This window comes from Mobula hypostoma, chromosome 6, assembly GCF_963921235.1.
Source record: "Mobula hypostoma chromosome 6, sMobHyp1.1, whole genome shotgun sequence".
NCBI lineage: Eukaryota > Metazoa > Chordata > Chondrichthyes > Myliobatiformes > Myliobatidae > Mobula > Mobula hypostoma.
The window spans coordinates 111,606,017-111,631,420 of NC_086102.1; the positions used below are offsets into that span (position 1 = coordinate 111,606,017).

The 25,404-nt window shown below is 50.9% G+C and overlaps 1 protein-coding gene across 8 annotated transcripts in view; it reads right to left on the reverse strand.

The window, feature by feature from the left end:
- Positions 1 to 762: 762 nt before the first annotated feature.
- The window catches only part of tns1b (tensin 1b), a 392,135-nt gene continuing 367,493 nt past the window's right edge, over positions 763 to 25,404 (reverse strand). For all 8 annotated transcript variants that reach the window (XM_063051466.1, XM_063051470.1, XM_063051471.1 and 5 more), the window contains 7 exons: positions 22,391 to 22,483; positions 21,151 to 21,228; positions 7,410 to 7,481; positions 5,784 to 5,952; positions 4,673 to 4,741; positions 4,172 to 4,201; positions 763 to 3,558 (listed from right to left, as the gene is read on the reverse strand). In XM_063051466.1, the coding sequence (XP_062907536.1) occupies positions 3,417 to 3,558; positions 4,172 to 4,201; positions 4,673 to 4,741; positions 5,784 to 5,952; positions 7,410 to 7,481; positions 21,151 to 21,228; positions 22,391 to 22,483 (653 nt within the window). In that variant the 3' untranslated portion in view covers positions 763 to 3,416. The remainder of the gene's footprint in view (positions 3,559 to 4,171; positions 4,202 to 4,672; positions 4,742 to 5,783; positions 5,953 to 7,409; positions 7,482 to 21,150; positions 21,229 to 22,390; positions 22,484 to 25,404) is intronic.

A 25,404-nucleotide genomic window follows, 5' to 3' on the forward strand; every position in this document is an offset into this window, starting at 1 on the left:
GGGCCGGGCCGGGCTGCCTCACTCGGAGTTTGCCGCAGTCTCACCCACCGCCGAGACTGCAGCCGATATCACTGCACCCTTGACACTTCTGAAAGAAATCACCTCTACAATCCATTCCAAGATTTAATATATTCATAAAGCAAATTTTTATACATATTTCTGCGCTTTTTATATATGTAAAGATTGCTGCCTTTGTGTTAGTGGCTCTCAGTCTGATGGCGGATTCCAATGCGGGGAATAATGCTCGTGAAATTCTGGGTCAGTCCGGCAGACGTAGCTACACGCTGCTGTTAACATTAGTTCACTGGTGTTTGTCCATGGATTCTGTACTGCGTTAGGGAGGTTTCAGACTCGAGGGGGAAGCAGTGCTGGTGAGGTTGCAGAAACCCTGTGGTTTTGCCACATGGGGCACCAGTGGCAATAATGGCTGGAAGTCCAGAAGCTGTCTTCTGTCTGCCTGAGGCACACCAACTCCAGGGAGAGGCTGATCTGGGCAAATCAATACCATCAGGAGACTGTCTCACAGCTGCAATTGTGCAAGGGATGGGGAAGCTGTAATAATGTTACAAATCAATAGTATGGGGGGGGACTTGTACCAAACTGTGCCCCAATAGTGTGTGATGGGACAGTGTAGAGGGAGCTTCACTCTGTGTCTGACCCCGGGAGTGTGTGATGGGACGGTGTGGATGGAGCTTCACTCTGTGTCTGACCCTGGAAGTGTGTGATGGGATGGTGTAGAGGGAGCTTCACTCTGTGTCTGACCCTGGGAGTGTTTGATGGGATGGTTGTAGAGGGAGCTTCACTCTGTGTCTGACCCCGGGAGTGTTTGATGGGACAGTGTAGAGGGAGCTTCACTCTGTGTCTGACCCTGGGAGTGTGTGATGGGACGGTGTAGAGGGAGCTTCACTCTGTGTCTGACCCCGGGAGTGTTTGATGGGACAGTGTAGAGGGAGCTTCACTCTGTGTCTGACCCTGGGAGTGTGTGATGGGACGGTGTAGAGGGAACTTCACTCTGTGTCTGACCCTGGGAGTGTGTGATGGGACGGTGTAGAGGGAACTTCACTCCTTGTCCATCATGTACCATCCCTACCCCACAGGGGTGTGTACTAGGCTGCTGGGGGCAGACACGGAGTAGGGGGTGACATATTTTGCCCCCTCTCCTCAGTCCATTTGAATGGGCAGACAGATCCACAGCCAAGGGTGCCCCTCCACAGTGAGTGGGTTACACACTATTAAACCGAGGAAGCGTCAGGCAGGGTGAACACACACAAAACGCTGGAGGAGCTCAGCAGGTCAGGCAGCATCTATTGAGGGGAATGAACAGTCGACATTTCGGGCTGAGTGCCTTCATCAGGACTGGAAAGGAAGTGGGAGGATGCCAGAATAAGAAGGTGGGGGAAGAGGGGAAAGAGGTCAAGGCAGAAGGTGACAGGTGAAGCCAGGTGGGGACGGGAGGAGTGATGGTGAGAAGCTGGGAGGTGATTGATGGAAAGGGTAAAGGGCTGGAGAAGGAAGAGTCTGGTAGGAAAGGAGAGTGGACCATGGGAGAAAGGGGGGAGGAGGGGGGCACCAGGGGAAGGTGATAGGCAGAGGAGGAGAAGTAGTAAGAGGCCAGAGTGGGGAATCGAAGAAGAGGGAAGGGGGAAAGGGGAAAAAAACAATTGGAGAAATCAAAATGTTCATGCCGTGTGGTTGGAGGGCTACTTAAATGGAATATGAGGGTGAAGGTGGGTTTGCCCTGGAACAGTTCCGGAACAAAGAGGAAGTAACACTGCAGGGAGATCAGTCAATGGTTCACAGCGTTAGCTCTGTTCCTTTCTTTAGGAACGCTGCCCTAACCTGCCGAAAATTTTGGACCATGCTCTGGTTTATTTCAGAACTTGCAGCAGCTGCAGGATTTTGAGGATCAAAGGCCCTGTTTCAGCACTGTATAAGTCTGTAATACTTCACTCCCGGGCAAGTATTTGGGAGTTTTCAGGGACATTGCTCCAGCTGTTCACAGATGTTTGGACAAACTCAAGGTGTCCTTTGCAGAGAGGGGTGGCAGCTATGAGGGGACGGGACAGGCCTGAGCAGCTGGAGCTTGGGTGTCAGCAGTCAAAGCAGAGATGAGGAGACAATTCTTTACCCAGAGGGTGGAATTCATTGCCACAGACAGCTGTGAAGGCAAGTTATTGGGCATATTGAAAGCAGAGGTTGATACATTCTTGATTAATGAGGACATCTAAGGTTATGAGGAGAAGACAGGAGAATGGGGTTGAGAGGGAAAATAAATCAGTTATGTTGGAATGGGGGAGCAGACTGATGGACCAAACGGCCTAATTTTTCTCCTATGTCTTGTTGTCTCACAGCAGGTACAATCAGACTGTTACTGTGTGGTGGTCCAGATGGGTTACAGACAGATGATCTTTCCATAAAGGGCATTTGCATCTTCTGATTCTATCCAGACTAGATATTCACAGCCAGATTTATTTAAATTGGATTCAGTTCGAGTGGTGGCGGTAAGATTTGAACCTTTACTTGCTGGGTTCAGAGTATCGATTCTGGCTTTGTGTTGGTGCCGAGCGGGTCAGGAGACAGAGTTTGTGGCACTGACGAGGAGAGCCCTGTGTGCAGGAAGGCTGCAGTGAAGGACGATGGAGGCTTTGACAGAGAGGAGAGGAACATGGGGTCGGCGGGGGGGGGGGGGGCGGTGGAGGAGGGTCAATGTCTCCGAACACGGTCGGGGACAGAACGGTCATAAGTGCTGGGATGGCAGGGAACCGGAATAAGGTGCAGAGCGCTGGTCACTACCCACCCTTCAGCCCGAGAGCACCCCGACTCCCTGTATCACACACGCTGGCGGTCCCTCCCAGTCAGAGTCACGTCACGTCTTGCATTGCGTGCACACGTCCACAGGGTGACGAGGGGACGGTAGGTGAGGCACAGCTCCCACCTACTGCTACCCAGTTCTCCGAGACAATCTCCCTCCGCGCCACCTAGGGCAGATGGTGGCCTAGGGGCTGCCGGTGGGTATTTGGGTGGGAATTGCCCCCTGTTCCAAAGCAGAATCTGGTAAACCATGCTCACATTGGAAAAATCATGCACTGAGCTTAGCAATTGATTAAAGCCGGTTAACGAGTCACAATTAAACAGCTCACGGCCTCCTGTGTCATGCCACACATTTATGCCTACAGTTCTAAGATAAACACTGCCCGTTAGTTAGTTGTCCTTCAACTGGAAACGTTGCCATTTCCTCCTCACGCTGTGCATTTTTACGAGATCTGCCCTCCTCCCCCATCCATTCCCCGACACATCCCAGTCCCCAGCCGCCACCCTTCACTTCCGCGCACTCCCTCTCCGACCCGTCTCCAAGTCCTTCTCCTCTCCCCGTGGACCACTTTTGCCGATTGTTTGGCGGGGAGGACGACAGGCATTCATCTCTTTTGCGAGCCGATCATGACCTTGGAGACGAAGTTGACGATGGCGGTGGCTGGCTGGTTGGAGTCCATCTCCGCAAAGAGGTGACAGACGTTGTCAGTGGTGCTCGCCTGCTTCCGGGCCACGAAGCCGAAGAGCCTGGGGGGGTGGGGGAGGGCGAGAGAGGGGGAACAGAGAGTGAACAAACAGTCACTGCTCTCTTCTGCGTACGTACACCATAGAATACTACAGCCCTCCACCCTCCGACCTTTTAACCTATTCAAAATCAATCTAACCTTCCCTTCCGCATAGCCCTCCATTTTTCTATCATCCACAGGCCGACCTAAGAGTTTTGTAAATGTCCTTTACGAATCTGCCTCTACCACCACCCCTGGCAATGTATCAATTCTCCGTGTAAAATACTTACCTTTGACAGCCCCCCTATTCTCTCTTCCTCTCACCTTAAGCAGATGTCCTCTGGTATTCCCTGGGAGAAAGTTTCTGGCTCCCCACTCTGTCTGTGATTCTCCCTATTTTCTCTCTTTCTGCACCATTTAATTACTTTTTATGAAGTCTTATTGTAATTTACAGAGTATTTTATGCCTTACACTGTGCTGCTGCCACAAAACAACACGTCTCAGGACATAGGTCGGTGATAATAACCCTGATTCTGATTGTGGGCTGGTAGGAGGTTCGATGTCGGCAGGGAGACAGGACACTTGGACACGGTAGGGCTCATTGTGAACTACCGGGATGGAGGGTGATCACTTACTTGGAGGAGGCACCGTCTGGCTTTGTCCACCTGTAAGAGAGCAGATGGCCAGCGGTTACTCTGGAGCTCACGGGCACTGCTGCCGCACACACTGCCCACTCACCTTCAGCCGCGCCGTGACACTGTGCGGATGCTGAATCGCAGAGAGTTCCTGTCACCCTGTCTGCTGACCGAAACCCACCACTCCAGGAGAGCGGGCAAAGGATGGGATGCAGGGTCAGTCGTAGAACACATCCAGCAGTCTCACACACACTGTGACCATTACACATACACATACACACACAGTCTCTCTCTCTCGCTCAAACGTACCATACACACACACACATACACTCACTTTCACGCCACACACTACACGTGTATTACACACACACACTCTCAAACGCATCATGCACACACACACTCACTCACTTTCACGTCACACACTACACGTGCATTACACAGACACAACCCTTGGTTGCCCTGAACACCACCCACATCTGAAGCTGGAGACAGAGTCCATACCTTCTCTCCTGTGGATCGACATCACAGAACGTAACACTGCTGATGGGATAATGACGTCGGAAGAACAACCTAGAACGGAAAACATAAAAAGACATCTCATTCCCAAAGAAAAGCACCGGGAACTCCAAGGGGTTTTAAGCGTTTGTTAGTGCATTTCCAGGTAAAACTCTGCTTCTTTTCCAAAATACCACACCCTTCACAGTCTGTGATGGGGGAGAGTGCACACGACTGTGTGTGCGGGAGAACCATGACTGTGGGAGGTGATTCCGTGGGGTGAGAGCGTCAATTGTGGGACGGGAGTCTGTGGGGGTGGGGAGAGTATCAATGATTGTGGGAGGGGATTCCGTGGGGGTGGGGAGAGTATCAAAGATTGCGGGAGGGGATTCCATGGGGGGAGAGTATCAATGATTGTGGGAGGGGATTCCATGGGGGGAGAGTATCAATGATTGTGGGAGGGGATTCCATGGGGGGAGAGTATCAATGATTGTGGGAGGAGGTTCCTTGGTGGGAGAGCGTCGATGATTGTGGGAGGGGATTCCGTGGGTGGGGAGAGTCAGTGTTGGGGGAGAGTGTCCAATATTGTGGGAGGGGATTCCGTGGGTGGGGAGAGTTGGTGACAGGGCAGAGTACCCATGGGCTGTGGGAGATTTGAGATTCTTAATCCATCTTAATATTTTTCCGATATCAATAAGTTTGAAAGAGCGCAGAGAAAAATTTCAAGGATATGCTGGGACTTGGGGACCTGAATTATAGGGAAAGGCTTGGAATTTATTCCTGAAGCATAGCAGAATGAGAGGAGATTTGATGGAGAGGTACAGATAGGCTAGACACAAGCAGGCATTCTTCACTGACGTTGTAGGGACAAGAACTCAAGTTCATAGGTTGAAGGTGAAGGGTGAAATATTTAGGAGGAACCTGAGGGGGGACTTCTTCACTGAGAGGACAGTGAGAGTGAGGAACGAGCTGCAAGCAGATGTGGTAGCTATGGGTTAGATGGACTGAAGGGCCTGTTTCTGTGTATTGTGTTCTGTGACTCTAGTCAGCACACACACAGACTGACAGACGCACAATCAGATAGACAAATCCACGGCGAGTGAAACTTTACACTTACTTCCTCTGGTTATCAGTCAGGGTTATCCCCTGTGAGGACACTTTGAAATGAACAACGGTGGCAGTGGGTTGTGGCTGGGTGCCCAGTGTCCCCGAGATGGCCTTTGCAATCGCCTGTGGGCCTGTCAGAGACTCCATGTCCACCGAATTTACAAACAGTACATTGCACGCTGTGGGGGAAGAAAAGGAAGCGGGGGTGTAAGGGGAGTGCAGTACACAGACAGAAGAATCTAGTTACCTCTACTTCTTCAGAGGGCTAAGGAGATCCGGCCTGTTCCCGTAGACCTTCACCAAATTTTACCAATGCACCACAGCCCAGTCCATCACAGGAAAAGCCCTCCCCACCACTGAGTACATTTACAAGGAGCACTGTGTCATTAGTGACCCCCGTAGTCCAGGCCATGCTCTCTGCTCTCTGCTGCCAATAGGAAGAAGGTACAGGAGCCTTCTCACACCATCAGGTTCAGTAATTATTAGCCCTCGACCATCGGGCTCCTGAACCAGTGTGCACAACTCACTCACCACAACTCCGAACTGACTCCATGACCTGCAGAACAAAGAGATCTGGCAGGTGCTGGAAATCCAGAGCAACACACAGAGATCAGCACCTATGGAGCAGTATCGGGACCTGACGCAGAGTGTCAGCCCGTAACGTCAACTGTTCATTCCCCTCCATAGATGCCTGACCTGCTGAATACCCCCAGCATCTTGTGTGTGTCGCTCTGACCCACAGAATCACTTTCAGGCATCTTCATGTTCTCATTATTATTTATTGGTGGGGGAACATGTCGCGTCCTTTTCAAGGCAGTTAGTCCACCTTTGGTCCCCACCTGGCACTCAGCTCTCACCTGTGGCTCCCCGTAGCTGTTTGCATGAGACAGCGGCCACACCCCGGGCAACGGCTTCGACAAGCCGGCTAAACCAGGTGAGGGCAGCTGCCGGGTCTCAAACCCTCGGTGAGATAGGGAGTTGTCTATCCCAGCATGTGAAGACAGACTCCGGCGGACTGAGCGGACGAGACCAATGGAAGGTCCAACGGTCAAGAAGGCGGTCTCTGCAAGCGTCGTGGAACGTGTAGAGCAGGACAAGACACAGAAGACGTCCTGGTCATCCACTGCGCCTAGTCCCATCTCCAGCCATCTAGACTCTGTCTTGCCACTGGATCCAGATGGGAATTGGGAAGAGAGAGTGAGGCTGACGCTGCGCAACTCTCCCTCACTTAAATCCAAATCACGCGCTAGTCTCAACACCATCATCATCATAATGGTGTCGAGGTCTTCATCGACGACAACGATGGACGAACAATATTTTATCTGCACAATTTGTCTTCGCTTTGCACATTGGTTACTTGTTTATACATAGGTTTTATTGATTCTATTGTATTTCTTTATTTTCCCCTAGAAGCCTGCAAGAACAGGAACCTCGAGACATACGGTGCTGAGGTAATGAACTTCACTTTGACTTTGAATGCCGTGACTAGCAGAGCTGGACTGCACCAAGGAGGAATGGCCCATCGTTTTGCCCCCCACACCCAACGTCCCAGGGGTATTGGGATCACCATCACCCCCAACCCCCCGAAGCCACCACAGTCCTGCCACACAGCGTGGGGATAGTGGAACACACCCACCTGCCCCCTGCTTCAGTAACTCCGAGGCTGAGTTTGTCAGTGCTGATGGTTCTGGGGCTTTGTCCACTGGATCTGAAAGAGAGAAACTTCCATTTAGCCTGCACCTTCCACCCTCTGGGGGCAACAGGAGATGGGTGGCGCAGTGGCATGGACCATCGAGCCGCTGCCTCACAGCTCCCGAGACCCCGGCTCGATCCCAACCACCAGCCCTGTCTGCACCTTCTCCCTGCGACCCAGGGGTTTTCCTCAAGTGCTCCGGTTTCCTTCCCCATCCCAAACGGCATGCAGGTTGGTGGCTTATGTGATGTATCCCGGTGTGTGAATCACACATACCCCTAGTGTGGGTGAGGAGTGGAACCTGGGGGGAGATAGAGGCGAGAATATTACGGGATTGAAAGGCCTAGATAGGAGAGGCCTCAGAATATAAAGACATCCATTTAGAAAAGAGATGAGGTGGAATTTCTTTAGCCAAAGGCTGGTGTATCTGTGGAATTCATTGTCACAGGCAGCTGTAGAGGCCAAGTTATTGAGTATATTTAAAGTGGAGGTTAATTAGTCAGGGTGCCAAAGGCAGAAGAATGGGGGTGAGAGAGATAATTAATCAGCCATGATGAAATGGTGGAGAAGACTTGATGGAATGAATGGCCTAATTCTGGTCCTACGTCTTATGGTCTTATGGGATTATCGTGGGTTCAGTGTAAATGGGTGATTGATGGTCAGCATGGACTTAAAGGGCCGAAGGGCCACCGATAATTTTAAAACATTAAACTACCAGACGGCACCAAGTTTGGGGGTGTATTGGACAGCGAGGAAGACTGTCAAAGCCTGCAGCAGGATTTGGATCAGCTGGAAACATGGGCTGAAAAATGGCAGAGGGAACTTAATGCAGACAAGTGTGAGGTGTTGCACTTTGGGAGGACACACCAGGATAGGATTTGCACGGTGACCACTAGGGCACGGAGGAGTGCAGTAGATCAGAAGGATCTGGGAATACTGATCCATAATTCCTTGAAAGTAGCTTTTGGAACACTGGCCTTCATAAATCAAAGTATTGAATGCAGAAGTTGAGATCTTGTATTGAAGTTGTATAAAACGTTAATGAGGCCTAATTTAGAGTACTGCTTGCCTTCCTGATCAACCACCTACAGGAAAGATGTCAATAAGATTGAAAGGGTGAAGAGAAAGTTTGCAAGGATGCTGCTGAGATCTGAGGGAAAGGTTCAATTGGTGAGGGCTTTATTTCCTCGAGCGGGGGAGAATGAGGGGAGATTACGAAGAGTACAGACAGGGTAAATGCAAGCAGGCTTTTTCCACTGAGTGGGTGAGACGAGAACTAGAGGTCATGGGTTAAGGGTGAAAGCTGAAAAGTTTAAGGGGAACCTGAGGGGCAACTTTTTCTCTCAGAGGATGATGAGAGTTTGGAACGAGCTCCAGCAGATGTGGTGGAACCAGGTTCTATTTCAACATTTCAGAGAAATTTGGATGTGTACATGGACAGGAGGAGTCTGGAGGGCTGTGGTCTGGATGCAGGTCAATGGGACTAGGCAGAATAATAGTTAGGCATGAACTAGATGGGCCGAAGGGCCTGCATATCTGCTGTAGTGTCCCTGGCTTTATGACTCTCAGAATTTCCATGCTCTGCCTTAAAGCGGCACCCAGATTCTTCCCCACCCTGAGAGGCCAGGCGGGGACTGGCTGCATCAGAGGGTGCAAGTGAGGTTCTGAGAGGGTTACTGCCGTAAAAGGAATGAACAGTGAGGCAAGGGTATTAAAGGAAAATTAAAAATGAGCTTTGTTTGTCACATGTAACATCCAGTGAAATGCATCGTTTGCATCAAAATCCAAGGACAGCCCACAACGCCACCTGGCGCCTGCATAGCATGCTGATAACGTCCCCACCCTGTGTGGGGAGGGAAGCGGAGCCCCAAATGAAACCCACGCGGACACAGGGTGAGTGTACACGCTCCTTACAGACACCGGTAGGAGCTGAACTCTAATTACTGACACTGTGATAGTTTCACACTAACCACTGCTTATTAGTAAGGGTGTGGCAGAGAAGGGATTCGGTAACTGTGGGCAGCATCTGAACGGATTGTGACAAGGAAGAGAGGGGTGTTAGAAAGGGCCATATCATACTCACACTTGTATAGTTCTTAAGGACAACAGGATGGGTGTACCTCACCAGTGAGCTGAGTGTGGGAGCCTCTGTCCACTTACACTCCCGGTGAGAAACTAACATTGCAGTGCAGACCGGAGAGAGTTAACCGTGCTCTGTGCTCCAGGTGGGGTCCCATCCTGCTCAGATTATCAGAGTGCAGCGAGGGGGAGGATGAGGAATAGGACTGAGTGACCTCGGTCTGTGAGGGCCAGACTGCCATGTAGGAAACACAAAATGCTCCCGGCCGGGTTCGCAGTGAACAGGGGGCACCAGGGGTCGAGTGCCTTAAACAGGAACTGCTGGCAAAGTTGCATATTGCTAATCACTCGACAGAGACATCACAGCAGAGAGAGAGAGAGATGATGGGCAGGAACTGTCCTTGAGTCACAGGAAAGAACATACAACACAGTTCAGCACAGTACAGACCCATTAACCTACTCTAAGTTCGATGGAAACCTGCCCTCCCACACCAGTACATCATGTATCTGCCTCTACCCCCATCCCTGACAGTGCGTTCCATGAGCTTACCAATCTCTGTGTAAAAAACTTACCTCTGACATCCCCCGTATATTTTTCTCCAATCACCTTAAAATTAGTCCCACTCATGTTAGCCATTTCCGCTTTGATAAAAATTCTTTGCCTGTCCACTCAATTATGCCTTTTAACATCTTGTACACCTCTATCAGGTAACCTCTCATCCTCGCTCGCTCCAAAGAGAAAAGCTCTATTGGTTCAAACTATCCTCATACGGCAAGTTCTCCAGTCCAGGCAGCATCCTGGTAAATCTCCTCTACACCCTCTCGAAAGCGTCCACTTCCTTCCTATAATGAGGTGACCAGAAAACAGGATATGGACAGGATACCTATGTCAGTGGGGTGGGGGTGGTGGGGAGAAGATGGACAAGACCCCTCCCTGAGGGGGAACATGGACAGGGACCATCCCTGAGGAGTGAGGGGAAGATGGATGGGGACCCCCCTGAGGAGTGAGGGAATATGGACAGGGACCCTCCCTGAGGAGTGAGGGGAGATGGACAGGAACCCTCCCTGATGAGTGAGGGAATATGGGCAGGACCCTCTCTAGGGTGGAATATGGATGGGGACCCTCCCTGAGGAGTGAGGGAATATGGGCAGGACCCTCCCAGAGGAGTGGGTGGGAGGGATGGACAGGGACCCTCCCTGAGGAGTGGGGGGGAGATGGACAAGGACCCTCCCTGAGGAGTGAGGGGGGAGATGGACAGGAACCCTCCCTGAGGAGTGAGGGAATATGGGCAAGACCCTCCCTGAGGAATGAGGGAATATGGACGGGGACCCTCCCTGAGCAGTGAGGGGGAAATGGACAGGGAACCTCCCTGAGTAGTGAGGGGGAGATGGACAGGGACCCTCCATAACAGGGAATATGGACAGGGACCCTCCCTGAGGAGTGAGGGGGAGATGGACAGGGACCCTCCCTGAGGAGTGAGGGGGAGATGGACAGGGACCCTCCCTGAGGAGTGAGGGGGAATATGGACGGGGACCCTCCCTGATGAGTGAGGGGGAGATGGACAGGGACTCTCCCTGAGGAGTGAGGGAATATGGCAGGACCTTCCCTGAGGAGTGAGGGAATATGGACAGGGACCCTCTCTGAGGAGTGAGGGAATATGGACAGGGACCCTCCCTGAGGGGGAATATGGATGGGGACCCTCCCTGATGAGTGAGGGAATATGGACAGGGACCCTTCCTGAGGAATGAGGGAATATGGGCAGGACCCTCCCTGAGGAGTGAGGTAATATGCACAGGAACCCTCCCTGAGGAGTGAGGGAATATGGACAGGGACCCTCTCTGAGGAGTGAGGGAATATGAACAGGGACCCTCTCTAAGGAGGAATATGGACGGGGACCCTCCCTGAGGAGTGAGGGAATATGGGCAGGACCCTCTCTGAGGAATGAGGGAATATGGGCAGGACCCTCCCTGAGGAGTGGGTGGGAGGAATGGACAGGGACCCTCCCTGGGGAGTGAGGGAAAATGGGCAGGACCCTCCCTGAGGAGTGAGGGAATATGGACAGGGACCCTCCCTGAGGAGTGAGGGAATATGGACAGGGACCCTCCCTGAGGAGTGAGGGAATATGGGCAGGACCCTCCCTGAGGAGTGGGTGGGAGAGATGGACAGGGACCCTCCCTGAGGAGTGAGGGGGAGAAGGACAGGGACCCTCCCTGAGGAGTAAGGGGGATATGGACAGGGACCCTCCCTGAGTGAGGGAATATGGACAGGGACCCTCCCTGAGGAGTGAGGGGGAATATGGACGGGACCCTCCCTGATGAGTGAGGGGGAGATGGACAGGAACCCTCCCTGAGGAGTGAGGGGGAGATGGACAGGGATTCTCCCTGAGGAGTGAGGGGGAGATGGACAGGGACCCTCCCTGAGGAGTGAGGGAATATGGACAGGGACCCTCCCTGAGGAGTGAGGGAATATGGACAGGGACCCTCCCTGAGGAGTGAGGGGGAATATGGACGGGGACCCTCCCTGAGGAGTGAGGGGGAGATGGACAGGGACCCTCCCTGAGGAGTGAGGGGGAGATGGACAGGGACCCTCCCTGAGGAGTGAGGGAATATGGGCAAGACCCTCCCTGAGGAGTGAGGGAATATGGACAGGGACCCTCCCTGAGGAGTGAGGGAATATGGACAGGGACCCTCCCTGAGGAGTGAGGGAATATGGACAGGGACCCTCCCTGAGGAGTGAGGGGGAGATGGACAGGGACCCTCCCTGAGGAGTGAGGGGGAATATGGACGGGGACCCTCCCTGAGGAGTGAGGGGGAGATGGACAGGAACCCTCCCTGAGGAGTGAGGGGGAATATGGATGGGACCCTCCCTGAGGAGTGAGGGAATATGGGCAGGACCCTCCCTGAGGAGTGAGGGAATATGGACAGGGACTCTCCCTGAGGAGTGAGGGAATATGGACAGGGACCCTCTCTGAGGGAGGGAATATGGACGGGGACCCTCCCTGATGAGTGAGGGAATATGGACAGGGACCCTCCCTGAGGAGTGAGGGGGAGATGGACAGGGACCCTCCCTGAGGAGTGAGGGGGAGATGGACAGGGACCCTCCCTGAGGAGTGAGGGAATATGGGCAAGACCCTCCTTGAGGAGTGAGGGAATATGGACAGGGACCCTCTCTGAGGAGTGAGGGAATATGAACAGGGACCCTCTCTAAGGAGGAATATGGATGGGGACCCTCCCTGAGGAGTGAGGGAATATGGGCAGGACCCTCCCTGAGGAATGAGGGAATATGGGCAGGACCCTCCCTGAGAAGTGGGTGGGAGGAATGGACAGGGACCCTCCCTGGGGAGTGAGGGAAAATGGGGAATATGGACAGGGACCCTCCCTGAGGAGTGAGGGGGAGATGGACAGGGACCCTCCCTGAGGAGTGAGGGAATATGGACAGGGACCCTCCCTGAGGAGTGAGGGAATATGGACAGGGACCCTCTCTTAGGAGTGAGGGAATATGGACAGGGACCCTCTCTGAGGAGTGAGGGAATATGGACGGGGACCCTCCCTGAGGAGTGGGGGGGAGATGGACAGGGACCCTCCCTGAGGAGTGAGGGGGAGATGGACAGGGACCCTCCCTGAGGAGTGAGGGAATATGGACAGGGACCCTCCCTGAGGAGTGGGTGGGAGAGATGGACAGGGACCCTCCCTGAGGAGTGAGGGGGAGATGGACAGGGACCCTCCCTGAGGAGTGAGGGAATATGGACAGGGACCCTCCCTGAGGAGTGAGGGAATATGGACAGGGACCCTCCCTGAGGAGTGAGGGGGAGATGGACAGGAACCCTCCCTGAGGAGTGAGGGGGAATATGGACGGGACCCTCCCTGAGGAGTGAGGGGGAGATGGACAGGAACCCTCCCTGAATAGTGAGGGAATATGGGCAGGACCCTCCCTGAGGAGTGAGGGAATATGGACAGGGACTCTCCCTGAGGAGTGAGGGAATATGGACAGGGACCCTCTCTGAGGAGTGAGGGAATATGGACAGGGACCATCCCTGAGGGGGAATATAGATGGGGACCCTCCCTGATGAGTGAGGGAATATGGACAGGGACCCTCCCTGAGGAGTGAGGGGGAATATGGACGGGGACCCTCCCTGAGGAGTGAGGGGGAGATGGACAGGGACCATCCCTGAGGAGTGAGGGGGAGATGGACAGGGACACTCCCTAACAGGGAATATGGACAGGGACCCTCCCTGAGGAGTGAGGGGGAGATGGACAGGGACCTTCCCTGAGGAGTGAGGGGTAGATGGACAGGGACCTTCCCTAAGGGGGAATATGGACATGGACCCTCCCTGAGGAGTGAGAGGGAATATGGATGGGGACCCTCCCTGAGTTGTGAAGGGGAGATGGACAGGGACCCTCCCTGAGGAGTGAGGGGGAGATGGACAGGGACCCTCCCTGAGGAGTGGGGGGAGATGGACAGATTCCCTCCCTATGTGGGAATATGGACAGGGACCCTCCCTGAGGAGTGAGGGGGAGATGGACAGGGACCCTCCCTGAGTAGTATACACAAGGGATTCTGAAGATGCTGGAAAGCTTGCCAAACTCACAAAATTCTGGAGGAACTCAGTAGGCCAGCCACCATCTATGGAGGAAATAAACTATCTGAGCAGAATTAGGCCAATCGGCTGATTGAGTCTTCTCTGCCATTCCATTATGGCTGATTTATCAACCCTCTCAACCCCACCTCCTGCCTTCTCTCCATAACCTTTGATGCCTTCACTGATCATGAAACTGTCAACCTCCACTTTAAACATCCTCTCCACATTAACTCTATCTACGCCTTTCAATATTCAAACGGTTTCAGTAATATCTCTCCTGATTCTTCTAAACCTCTGCAAGTACTGATGCGGAGCCATCAGGAGTCTTGTCTGCTCAAAGTTTCAGGACACAGAGAGTTAAGCTGAGTCCAGATGTTTCCGCAGCACACAGTGTTTACGAGTCTTACTCGACCCACCCAAATTCAGAACAATAGCGGGATGCAGAGTGGGAGCCAATAACAGCAGCAGGGGACCCTTTCAACACGAGTTGTATTTGTGAGTCAGTTTTTCTGCGTTGTGAAGGAAGGAATCTCGGAGTATTCAGTGCCATGAAATACTGCCAGGGCTGGGAGAGAATGCAACTCCTTCTACCAAACGGGGCGCCTTCAAGTCACACAGTATTCAGCTGGGGCACTGAGTATAGATGCAGAGAGATTATGCTCCAGCCTTGTAAAACCATAAACACAAGGGATTCTGCAGATGCTGGAAATTCAGAGCAACACTCACAAAATGCTGGAGGAACTCGGCAGATTGGGTGGGTTGGGGGGGGTGTGGAAATGGTAGGACTATCGCCTTCCAACTTCTCACTTCATCCTCCCTCCCACATCCACCTGCCTTCACCCCTCACCTTCTAGCTTGTACTCCTTCCCCTCACCTCATCCTCTTACTCAGGCTCCTGCCCCCTTCCTTTCCAGTCCCCTCTGTTAGCTGCTGCCTGACCTGCTGAGTTCCTCCAGCATTTTGTGCTTGTTTATAAAACCTTAGTCTGTCCTCCGCTGCTCCGCTGGAGGTCATGGTTGTGTGGCGGCTGGCGTAACGCTATTCCGGCACCAGTGGCCTGGGTTCGATTCCCGCCGCTGTCTGTACGTTCTCCCCGTGAGCGCGTGCTTGCCTGCGGGTTCTCCAGTCTCCTCCCACAATTCTAAGGCGTATGGGGTCTGGGCTAGGCTCAGTCAGCTGTGGCCATGCTGTGTTGGTGCTGGCAGCCCCCCCAGCGCATCCCCGGACCGCGTTGGTCGTTCACGCCAACGATGCATTTCACTGTGTGTTTCAATGTCCGTGTGACAAGTGAAGCTGACTTTCAAATCTCCTTTCTTCAGGTCACTGTATACAAGTGGGACCATGACCAGTGGGCCACTGAGCACAGGTGCAGGAAGGTTTTGCTGAACTTTATAAAACCTTGCTCAGACCGTGCCTGGAGAACTGTGTACAGTTCTGTTCAATGCCCTATAGGAGGGCTCTGATAGTACCGAAGAGGGTGCAGAGGAGATTCACCAGGATATTGCCTGGGATGGAGTATCTGAGTAATGAGGAAAGAACATGGAATATAGGAACATAGAAAATAGGTGCAGGAGTAGGCCATTCGGCCCTTCGAGCCTGCACCGCCATTCAGTATGATCATGGCTGATCATCCAACTCAGAACCCCGCACCAGCCTTCCCTCCATACCCCCTGATCTCCGTAGCCACAAGGGCCATATCTAACTCCCTCTTAAATATAGCCAATGAACTGGCCTCAACTGTTTCCTGTGGCAGAGAATTCCACAGATTCACCACTCTCTGTGTGAAGAAGTTTTTCCTAATAGGCTTCCCCCTTATCCTCAAACTGTGACCCCTCGTTCTGGACTTCCCCAACATCGGGAACAATCTTCCTGCATCTAGCCTGTCCAATCCCTTTAGGATTTTATACGTTTCAATCAGATCCCCCCTCAATCTTCTAAATTCCAACGAGTACAAGCCCAGTTCATCCAGTCGTTCTTCATATGAAAGTCCTGCCATCCCAGGAATCAATCTGGTGAACCTTCTTTTTTACTCCCTCTATGGCAAGGATGTCTTTCCTCAGACTAGGGGACCAAAACTGCACACAATACTCCAGGTGTAGTCTCACTAAGGCCTTGTACAACTGCAGTAGTACCTCCCTGCTCCTGTACTCGAATCCTCTCGCTATAAATGCCAGCATACCATTCGCCTTTTTCACCGCCTGCTGTACCTGCATGCCCACTTTCAATGACTGGTGTATAATGACACCCAGGTCTCGTTGCACCTCCCCTTTTCCTAATCGGCCACCATTCAGATAATAATCTGTTTTCCTATTTTTGCCACCAAAGTGGATAACTTCACATTTATCCACATTAAATTGCATCTGCCATGAATTTGCCCACTCACCCAACCTATCCAAGTCACCCTGCATCCTCTTAGCATCCTCCTCACAGCTAACACTGCCGCCCAGCTTCGTGTCATCCGCAAACTTGGAGATGCTGCATTTAATTCCCTCATCCAAGTCATTAATATATATTGTAAACAACTGGGGTCCCAGCACTGAGCCTTGCGGTACCCCACTAGTCACTGCCTGCCATTCTGAAAAGGTCCCGTTTATTCCCACTCTTTGCTTCCTGTCTGCCAACCAATTCTCTATCCACATCAATACCTTACCCCCAATACCATGTGCTTTAAGTTTGCACACTAATCTCCTGTGTGGGACCTTGTCAAAAGCCTCTTGAAAATCCAAATATACCACATCCACTGGTTCTCCCCTATCCACTCTACTAGTTACATCCTCAAAAAATTCTATGAGATTCGTCAGACATGATTTTCCTTTCACAAATCCATGCTGACTTTGTCCGATGATTTCACCGCTTTCCAAATATAGAACAGGACAGCACAGTACAGGCCATTCGGCCCACAATGCTGTGCCAGCCTTTTAACCTACTCTAAGATCAATCGAACCCTTCCATCTCACATAACCCCTCCATTATTTACACCATCCATGTGCCTATCTAAGAATATCTTAAATACCCCTAATGTATCTGCCCCTACCACCATTCCGGCAGTGTGTTCCACACATCCACTATTCTCTGTGTGAAAAAACGACCTCTGACATCCCCCCCTATATATTCCTTAAGATTATGCACCTTCCTCTCAGCCATTTCCACACTGGGGCAAAGTCTCTGGCTGTCCATTCAATCTATCCTCCTTATCATCTTGCACACCATTATCAGGTCACCTCTCATCCTTCTTCACTCTGAAGAGAAAAGCCCAAGGTCTCTCAGCCTGTTCTCATAAGACTTGCTCTCTAATCCAGGCAGTGTCCCGGCAAATCAGTCCTTCACCCTCCCTAGTTCAACCTTTCACAGTAAAGGACCGGGTCCATTTCCCTGGAATGGAGGAGTCACAATTATGGAACAGGCCCTTCGGCCCATCCTGTCTGTGTTGAGCTCAATGCCTAACCTAGCTATTCCCATTTGTGGGAGATTCAGAGGGGGTGTAATTAAGGTGTATAAAATTATGAGGGATATTGATAGATTCAAGATTGTTTAATATCATTTCCTGTACACAAGTGTAAGGTGAACTAAATAATTGTTATTCCGGATCTGATGCAGCACAAAAATAAAACACAAAAGATAAAGAACACAATAATAATAAAAAGAAACGCACAATAAATATAAATGCAGAAGATCGCCTATATATGTAGATTGATTGTATGCCCATAAAGTGACGTTAGGCTGTCCATAGGGTGACTGACGGGAAATAATAACGTAGTGGTGGAGTTACTGGGTGGAGGTGTTGATCAGTCTTACGCTTGGGGAAAGGAACTGTTTCGGAGTCTGGTGGTCCTGCTGTGGATGTTACATAGCCTCCTCCCTGATGGCAGTGGGACAGACAGTCCATGGAAAGGGTGTGCGGGATTCTTCATGATGTGACCGGCCCTTTCCCAGCACCTTTCTGTATATATGCCCTTAATGGTGGGTAGGCTGTTGGGCAGCTTGGACGACAGGTTGTAGAGCCCTCCTGTCCATTGCATTGCAGTTTCCATACCAAGCAGTGATGCAGTTTGTTAGGATGCTATCTACTGCGCATCTGTGATGTGAATACGGAAGTTCACAGTCCAGCTCTCTTCAGCACTCTCAGAAAGAGGCATGGTTGAGCTTTCGTGTCTGTCTAGGATGTGTTCTGGGACCATGAGGGGTTGTGTGAGATGTGCACTGCCAGGAGTTTGAAACTGATTGCAGTTTCCACTGCTGTGCAGCCGAGGTAAAGGGGGCCGTGCTGAGAGTTCTCCCGAAGTCGATAACCATCTCCTTTGTCTTGTTGACATTCAGGAAGAGGTTATTTCCCTGGCACCAGGCCTCGAGCTCTTCCACCTCCTTTTTGTAGGCAATAGACAATAGGTGCAGGAGTAGGCCATTCAGCCCTTTGAGCCAGCACCACCATTCACTGTGATCATGGCTGATCATCCACGATCAGTACCCCGTTCCTGCCTTCTCCCCAGATCCCTTGATTCCACTATCTTTAAGAGCTCTATCTAACTCTTTCTTGAAAGCATCCAGAGAATTGGCCTCCACTACCCTCTGAGGCAGAGCATTCCACAGATCCACAACTCTCTGGGTGAAAAAGTTTTTCCTCAACTCCATTCTAAATGGCCTACCCCTTGTTCTTAAACTGTGGCCTCTGGTTCTGGATTCCCCCAACATCAGGAATATGTTTCCTGCCTCTAGTGTGTCCAATCCCTTAATAATCTTACATTTTTCAATCAGATCCCCTCTCAGCCTTCTAAATTCCAGTGTATACAACCCCAGTAAAGATGAAACCACACTCAGGTTGGAGGAACAACACCTTATACAGTATTCCGTCTGGGTAGCCTCCAACCTGATGGCATGAACATTGACTTCTCTAACTTCCGCTAATGCCCCACCTCCCCCTCGTACCCCATCTGTTATTTATTATAAACACACATTCTTTCTCTCTCTCTCCTTTTTCTCCCTCTGTCCCTCTGACTATACCCCTTGCCCATCCTCTGGGTTTTCCCCCCCCTCCCCCTTTTCCTTCTCCCTGGACCTCCTGTCCCATGATCCTCTCATATCCCTTTTGCCAATCACCTGTCCAGCTCTTGGCTCCATCCCTCCCCCTCCTGTCTTCTCCTATCATTTTGTATCTCCCCCTCCCACTCCCACTTTCAAATCTCTTACTAGCTCTTCTTTCAGTTAGTCTTGACGAAGGGTCTCGGCCCGAAACGTTGACTGTACCTCTTCCTAGAGATGCTGCCTGGCCTGCTGCATTCACCAGCAACTTTGATGTGTGTTGCTTGAATTTCCAGCATCTGCAGAATTCCTCATGATTACCTAATTAGGGCAAGTTGTTTTTTTTCTTTTTCTTTTTTTTTTAAAACACAGAGAGTGGTGGGTGCCTGGAACGAGCTGCCTGGGGTGGTGGGAGAGTCAGATACATTAGAGACATTTAAGGGACATTTATATAGACACACGAATGTGAGGGCAATGGAAGATATGGCCATTGTGTAAGCAGAGGCAATCTGTCTAGCTAGCAATTTGATTGCTAGTTTGTTTTTTGCACACCATTGTAGGCAGTAGAGCCTGGTCCTGCCCTGTGCTGTACTCTTCTATGTTCTACCTGGAGTATTTCACAGTTCTGGCCGCCCCATTACAGGGAGGACGTCAAGGATTTGGAGAGGGTGCAGAAGAGGTTTACCAGAATGCTTCCTGGGTTGGAGGATTAGAGACCATGAGCTACAACAAGACGGTGGACAAACCTGGGTTGTTTCCTCTGGAGCAGCAGAGGCTGATGGGAGATCTGATAGAGGTTTATAAGATTACGTGAGCTACAGATAGACAGACAATATCTTTTTCCCAGGTGTGAAATGTCTTCTACCAGAGTGTACGCATTTAAGGTGAGAGCGGGGAATTTCAAAGGACATTTAAGAGATGTGTATGTAAGGGAAATGGAAGATCTTGGTGTACTGTTCTATGACACCAAAGTCTGCCTATGAATAAAGAGGAGGGTAGCCTTAGGCTAAGAGATAGTATAGATCAGTTGGTAAACTGGGCAGGGAGATGGCAGATGGAATTTAATCCTGATAAGTGTGTTGTGATGCATTTTGTGGGGTCCATTTTGAGTAGGGCATTGAACAGGAACAGTTTGGTCCTTGGGAATACCGAAGAATAGATGGAATACACAATAAATGCTGGAGGACCTCGGCAGGCCAGGCAGCATCTATGGAAAAGGCATTTTGGGCCGAGACCCTTCATCAGGACCCTTCACCTTTCCCCCGGCTTTCTGTGTGTGTTGCTTGGATTTCCAGCGTCTGCAGATTTTCTCTTGTTTGTGAAAAACAGTTGGAACTTGGTGTACATTTCCAAAGAGACCTGAAGGTGGCAGAACAGATTGCTGGGTGGTGAAGGAAGCAGAGGTTTCATTAGCAGTAACATGGATAGGAGCCAGGGTTTCTCTGCAGAGAGAAGGAGGATGAGAAGTGAGGTGATACAAGATGATCAGAAGCATAGATCGAGTGAACATGTCTTTATTTTGACTTGACCTTAGCTTTAGACAGCCAGAGACTACTCTGCAGGGTGGAAGTCGCTAAATACCAGGGACATATTGTTAAGGTGATTGGAAGTCAGCAGTAGGTCTTTTTTACAGAGACTGGTGAGTATGTGGAACATATTGCCAGAGGTGTTGTTAGAGGTAGATACATTAGGGACATTTGAGACTTTTAGATAGACTCATGGATGATAGAAAAATAGAGGGCTATTCAGGAGGGAGTGGTTAGTTTGACCTTAGAGTAGGCTAGCAGAAAAACATGGGCCAAAGGGCCTGTCCTGTACTGCACTGTTGAGTGTTCTAAGCGCTGGTAAATGGGATTTGCAGAATGGTACTTGGCAGTCAGCATGGCCGTTTCTCTGCTGTAAGACTCTGACCCCGCAGTGACAGGGTTGGAAGAGCATGGTGGGGGCACAGAGACAGTTGCCTCCACACTCCTCTTTCACTGGGATGTTAATGTACAAAGTTCACTCACCTTGGCTGGGAACAACGAGTTTGCAGGGCAGAGCGAGCGGGGTGATGGAGTGCTGGTACACCAGAGCTGACAGGCAGCCTGCAACACGAGAGGCAAAGCTGTAATCCTGCAATGTAAGATACCGTCCACAGAGACAGAGACACACACACACACACACACACATACATATACACACACACACACACACACACACACAGACACACATACACACACACACACACACACACTCACACACATACACACAGAGACACACATACACACACACACACACACAGACACACAGACACACATACACATACACACACACAGTGACACACAGACACACACACACACACACAGACACACTGACACACAGACACACATACACACACACACACGCATACAGTGGCACACACACATATACACAGTGAGACACACACACACACACACACACACATATACACAGTCTCACACACACACACACACACGCAGTGAGACACACACACAGAGTAACACAGACACACAGTGACACGCAAACACACACACGGAGACACACACACACACACATATACACAGTCTCACACACACACACATACGCAGTGAGACACACACACACACACACACACAGAGTAACACAGACACACACAGTAACACGCAAACACACACACGGAGACACACACACACAGTGACACACACACACATACACAGTCTCACACACACACACATATACACAATCACACACACAGAGTAACACAGACACACAGTGACACGCAAACACACACACACGGAGACACACACACTGTGACACGCAAACACACACACACGGAGACACACACACACACACACACACAGTGACACACACACACACTCATACACATGCACAGAGACACACACATGTACACACACCTTCATAGACTTATACTAACTGACCAAAACTGAATCACTTACCCCACCCCAGAACCCCTCCCTACAGGTGAGTCGGGTTCATGCTGTTATAACTCTGAGTGGGCTGCCATTGTACTGAGCTGGAACAGTCTCGATGGGCTGAATGTGCTGTAGATAGACCCTGATTTAAGCACACTCTGCACCAGACCCCCAGCTAGTCCCTGTGAAGGGGGTACAAGGGTCCTGCCCAGCACAGAAGCGACGACAGCTCACCCCTCATCCCTCCCCAGTGGCTCACCCCCCTGTCCCTGGGGTGGGACTTGCCCTGCAAACCCGTCTGATCACGCCACTAACCGATGATGATTGACATACTCACCAAAGTAGGGTTCGTTGGGGCAGCCTTTCAACTTCACCCCCTTGGCACTGGTTTCAATCAGGAAATGTCGAACCAGCTCATTGGTCAGGTCACCTGGAGAAGAGAATCACACTGTTGGGGCAAGGGAGCCCGGTGCCCCCTGCGGGGGAGAGAGAGGCAGACCCAACAATTCCGTTCCAAATGAGACAACGGGCAGCAGACTGTGCCACCCCCCCCCCCACCATTCAAAGAGATTTTAAAGGTTAGCTTTATTTGTCACTTGTACTTCGAAACACACAGTGAAATGAGTCAAGCAACACTCACAAAATGCTGAAGAGTCTCAGCCCGAAACATCGACTGTACATTTCTCCATAGACGCTGCCTGGCCTGCTGAGTCTCTCCAGCATTTTGCCTGTGTTGCTCAGATTTCCAGTATCTGCAGATTTTCTCTTGTTTGTGAGTGAAATAAGCCACTTGCATGAACAACCAACACAGACCAAGGATGTACTGGCGTGATAGGGGTGTACAAGATCATGTAAGGCATAGATAGCCTGTCACACACAAAGTGCTGGAGGAACTAAGCAGGTCAGGCAGCATCTATGGAGAGGAATAAATAGCTGATGCTTTGGGCTGAGACCCTTCATCAGGACTGGAAAGGAAGAGGGAAGACGCCAGAATAAAGAAGTTGGGTGGAGGGGAAGGAGGATAGTTCGAAGGTGACGGATAGAGCCAGGAGGGTAGGTAGAAGCCTCCCACGCTCCATCCGCCAGAAAAAGCAGGATCTCCCAGTGGTCACCCATTTCAATTCCCCTTCCCATTCTCATTCCCACATGTCAGTCCGTGGCCTCTTCTAATGCCGGTTGGAGGAGTGACATCACATATTCCGTCTGCGTAGCCTCCAACCAGATTTCTCGAACTTTCGGTAATGGCCCTCCCTCTCCTTCACCATTCCCCATTCCCATTTCCCTCTCTCATCTTATCTCCTTACCTGCCCATCACCTCCCTCTGATGTTCCTCTCCTTCCCTTTCTTCCATGGTCTTCTGTCCTCTCCTACCAGATTCCCACTTCTCCAGCCCTGTATCTCTTTCACCAGTCAAGTTCCCAACTCTTTACTTCACGCACCCCCTCTCCTGGTTTCACCTATCATCTGCTCACTTGTAATTCTTCCTCCCTTCTCCCCACCTTCTTACTCTGACTTCTCATCTTCTTTCTCCAGTCCTGATGGAGGGTCTCAGCCCGATACGTCGACTGATTACTCTTTTCCACAGATGCTGCCTGGCTTGCTGAGTTCCTTCAGCATTTTGTGTGTGTTGCTGGGGTAGAAAAGGCAAAAAGAAACACAAGAAATCCTGCAGCTGCTGGAAATCCAGAGCAACACACGCAAAATGCTGGAGGAACTCGGCAGGTCAGGCAGCATCCATGGAGATGAACAAACAATTGACATTTCGGTCCTAATGAAGGGAGTCAGGCCGAAACATCAGCTCTTTATCATTTTCCTCTGGCATTTTGTGTGTGTTAGTTAGGAAAGGTAAAGGGCTGGAGAGGAAGAAATCTGGTAAGAGAGGAAAGTGAGAGAAGAGAGAAGAGGAAGGGAAGGAGGAGAGGACCCAGGGAGAGAGGATAGGCAGATGAGAAGAGTAAGAGGTCAGAGTAGGGAATAGAAGAAGAGGGAAGAGGGAGGGAGAAATGTTTTTACTGGAAGGAGAAATCAATATTCATACCATCAGGTTGGAGGCTATCCGGATGGAAAATAAGTTGTTGCTCCTTGACCCTAAGAGTAGCCCCATTATGGCACAGGAGGAGGCCACGGATTGATATGTCTGAACAGGAATGGGAATGGGAATTAAAACGTTTGGCCACCAGAAAGTTCCGCTTTTGTCGGAAGGAGCGGAGGTTCTCGATGAAGTAACCCCCCAACTTACGATAGGTCTCACCAATGTAGAGGAGGCTGCGTCAGGAATGCAGGGAAAAATGTGCATAATTCACAACCATCGACACTGAGTTGGGGTTCCACTTTAAGAGGCTGGTCTGACGTGGTGACGTTATTCTGTCAAGATTTTTTTTAACACAATTTTGCTTTTAGGTTTTGGATTTCAATAAAAAGTGTTATGGGTTTCATTAAATACAAAATGCCCCACTTCGTTTCATTTGCAAGAACCTACAGGAGCAATGGACATGATAGAAGACCCCAGCATAGTCCCCGGTGAAGTGTTGCCTCACCTGGAAGGGCTGTTTGGGGCTCAGGATGGAGGCGAATGGGCAGGTGTCGCACTTTGGCTGCTTACAGGGGCAAGTGCCAGGACAGAGGTCAGTGGGGAGGGGTGAAAGGACAAGGGAATTATGGAGGGATCAATCCCTACGGAAGGCAGAAGGGTGGGAGGTAACGATGGTAGCATCTCTTGGGAGGAGGCAGAAATTGCAGACAATGACGTACTGGGTGAGGAGGCTCATCAGGTGGTAGGCAAGGACAAGAAGAACTCTATCACTGATAAGGCAGCGGGAAGATGGGGTGAGTGCGGATATTTGGAAAATGAAGGAATTGAGGGTGAGAGCAGCATCAAGGGTTGAGGAAGGGAAACCCTACTCTTTAAAGAAGGAGGAGATCTCTGATGCTCTGGAAAGGAAAGTCTTGTCCTGGGAAGAGATGAAGAAACTGAGAAAAGGGTATAGCATTTTCGCAGGAGACAGGGTGGGAAGAGGTATAGTCAAGATAGCCATGGGAATCTGGAGTTTATAAAAGATGCTGGTCAGTTTATCTCCAGAGATGGAGACAAAGAGATTGAGGAAGAGGAGGGAGGTATCAGAAATGGACCAAGTGAATTTAAGGGCAGGATGGAAGTTGGAGGCAAAGTTGATGAAATTTATGAAATCTGTATGGATACAGGAAGCAGCACCAATGCAGTCATCAACGTAGCAGAGGAAGAGTTCAGGAATTTGGAACATGGACTGCTCAATGTAGCCAATGAAAAGGCAAGCATAACTGGGGCCCAGGGGTACTCCTCGAGTCTGAGAAAGTAGGAGGAGCTGAAGGAAG